This window comes from Elephantulus edwardii, unplaced genomic scaffold, assembly GCF_000299155.1.
Source record: "Elephantulus edwardii isolate Elephantulus edwardi_28Jun2011 unplaced genomic scaffold, EleEdw1.0 scaffold00429, whole genome shotgun sequence".
In the NCBI taxonomy this organism is placed as follows: Eukaryota; Metazoa; Chordata; class Mammalia; order Macroscelidea; family Macroscelididae; genus Elephantulus; species Elephantulus edwardii.
Genome location: NW_006400179.1, coordinates 845,111 through 847,976, shown reverse-complemented (window position 1 = coordinate 847,976; position 2,866 = coordinate 845,111). Strand labels below are relative to the sequence as shown.

Below are 2,866 nucleotides of genomic sequence, written 5' to 3'. Positions count from 1 at the left end.
ATTACCCAGCTATTTCACTCCTTGGAATATATCACAAGAGAATGAGAACTGAGGCACAGAGACTTGTACGCCAATGTTCACAGCAGCATTAAACACCATTACAAGAACATGGAAACAGCCCAGATGTCCAATCACAATCAAATGGATTGAAAAATTATGGTAATTTCATACAATGGAATACTACATAGCATGCAAGACCAAGATTTTGTAAATGATTACCTAACTTGAGAAGGACTGGAGGGCATTATGCTAAGTGAACTAACTCAGTAAGGACAAATACTGTATTAGACCATTATTGTTAAATGATCCAAGGTGGGAAGGGTGGGAGCAGAGGAGTGAGGATGAGATGGGGGGGCGGTGTTAATCATAGAGTCACACAATTTGATGATGGAGGGAGGGTTGAGTAAAGGAAATGGAAAACGTCTGTTGTGAAAAACAATGTAAACAAAGTTTATAATTAAACCATTATAAAATGAAAATTTTCTTTAAAACAAGAAAGAAGTTTTAAATGATAAAGAGATGGCCACAAAATCCCAAGCTTTTAATAGATCTTTGGAGATCAGAGATTCTAGTGGATTGTTCTTCTCAAGAATTCATATTGATTGATATGAACATGAATAATATTTAAATCACCAAATCCAGTTCAATAGCATAAGGTATAGTAGCATTTTTTCTTCAACAAAAGAACCCTTGTTCTTTATATATATAAAATTTGTTTTAATCCTAGAATACACAGAAAGTAGTTTAGAGTACCAGTGTTCAGTCCTTACTAAGTTTATTTTTTTTTCTGAGCACATTGAATATTAATATATTTCTAATTGTAAGAACACACAAAGAAGTTCACTCTACCTTTTCTGCTTCATTTTCACTTCCTCATATTTTTCACCTTGTCCCTTTTCACCACTGTAATCTCATTAGTTTTCTTTGCCATTTTTCTTAATAAGTAGATATGTGTGCTTTTTTTTTTTTTAAACAAGACGCTTGACTTGAAGGGAAAACTATCTAGGATTCATTTAGAGTAATTTACCACTACTTAAAGACAGATTGCCCTACATGTAACAGCTACATACAAAAAAGTTATAAAATTGTCCTTGGTTTTACAATGATAAATGAAAAACATTAAAATTCTCCAATCAAACAAGGTATGTAAGGATTTTTTTAATGTCATTTTTTTCTTAAACAGTGAGAATAAAATAACTTATTGGAATATAAAGATAAGAGCTGAATGAGCATGCCACTTAGGGAGAAAGGGGGTATTTTCACAGAACCAGTGTTTTTCCCCATCCCATCTCCACTAGATGTTTATCAAAACATACCATTGGCCATTTAGTTTATAAAACAAACAAACAAACAAAACAAACCTGCAATATGCATGTGCACATGCACCAGTTACTTTATGTACAATAAAAGAATAGGGAGGGGGAAATGAAAGAAGAGAGAAAACTAGGCTGTAGTAGTCAGGATGTGCTGGAACCCAATTGTGGTTTTCTAATTGAGAATGTATTCTTGGTCTGCAGGAACAGAGTTCTGGAGTAAAACAGCAGGCTCCTCTGTGTTTATTTTAGAAGACACCTCCTGTCTGCTGCTGGAACACATCAATTGTATCTTCATCCTCCATTTCCAACTGTGCAGGTGTATCTGATTCATTGATTGGCTGTCCGTCAAATCGGAATCTGATCTGTCTCATTGACCAACCCTGTCGTTCACAATAAGCTTTCATTAGTTTACTAAGTGGTGTATGCCTCTTAATCTTAAACTGCACCACAGAATCGTCCTGCCCTGCCACCTTCAAATTAATATGATCGTTGTTCTCAGTCTTGACTCCTTCCTTGGGTTTCTCGTCGGCCATGGCGAGCGCCGAAGTCTCCTGAGCAGCCGCTTCACAAAAGAGGTACCAGGTCCGCACCGAACGAGCGCACAGGCAGCACCAGGAGCGGCAGAAGCGGTATGTGTGCTTTTTGTTGCTTTTCTTATGTGAAAATAACTGAATATCGTTATTTCATGAATTTTTATCTTTAACCTAGACAAATTTCAATTATTTCACAACTTCAAATGATTACATAGGTGAATTAAGAAAACTTTCTAAAATTAATATTTCATATTTAGCATTCTGTTTTTCTCTATAAACATTACGATCCTGGTTGTGAACACTTAAAACCATTCAACATAAGCACAAAATGGCAGCAAACATTCTAATTTCCATTTCTGTCTATACATGCTTATATATTTATAAATTAAAAATATCTTTAAGCTTAAGAATTCTTTTGGGTCATTAAACTGAAGATCTGCACTAAATAGATATCTAGTGCCACTCACCTCTAAGATTCTGTGAGTCTTTGTTTCCATGGTGCTGTGGTTCTAATATTCCAAACTCCAGGAAAATCACTCACTGGTGCACTTACAGGCAGCTTCACTTTCCTGTCTTTGACTTCCTCTGCCAAGGTATGAATACGGCTGGAATGAGCTACATAGCAAGAAAGAACATTGCCTTAAAAGCAGCAGACCCCATATATCTCCGGAGAGCCCTTGTGAACAATCTTGCAGAGGATAAGAAGACCAAGATGCATATTCTCAAACTCCAGAAAGCTTTAATTATCCGGTTCAGAGAAATTGATAGAGAAAAAGTAGCCCTGAAAAAATTAATGCAAAAACTTTACAAAACCTCTGGATATTTTCCTCGAATGCGCTTCTGGTGAGTAATGGCACTATGGATAAGACAGTTCATATAACAGGTTCAATATGGACGCGTGTCATTCGTCTCCTGTTAACTGTGTGTGAACCAAGAATACAGTATAAGTAAAACTTTGAGAAACTAAAAAAACCCAGATTTTTACAATTGAAGGCACAAATGGAACCTCTACAGAAC

General features: G+C 36.0%; 1 protein-coding gene across 2 annotated transcripts; it reads right to left on the bottom strand.

Annotated features, from left to right (window-relative positions):
- Positions 1-1,561: 1,561 nt before the first annotated feature.
- LOC102848123 (small ubiquitin-related modifier 2-like) lies at positions 1,562-1,849 on the bottom strand. Of its 2 annotated transcripts, XM_006902565.1 has the most exons (2): positions 1,696-1,849; positions 1,562-1,638 (listed from the first exon to the last, which is right to left on the bottom strand). In XM_006902565.1, the coding sequence occupies exons 1-2, from the start codon at positions 1,847-1,849 to the stop codon at positions 1,562-1,564; spliced, it is 231 nt and encodes a 76-aa protein (XP_006902627.1). The 2 variants fall into 2 exon arrangements, with proteins under 2 accessions (XP_006902627.1, XP_006902626.1); XM_006902564.1 differs by having other exon boundaries at positions 1,562-1,849.
- Between the last annotated feature and the right edge of the window lie 1,017 nt (positions 1,850-2,866).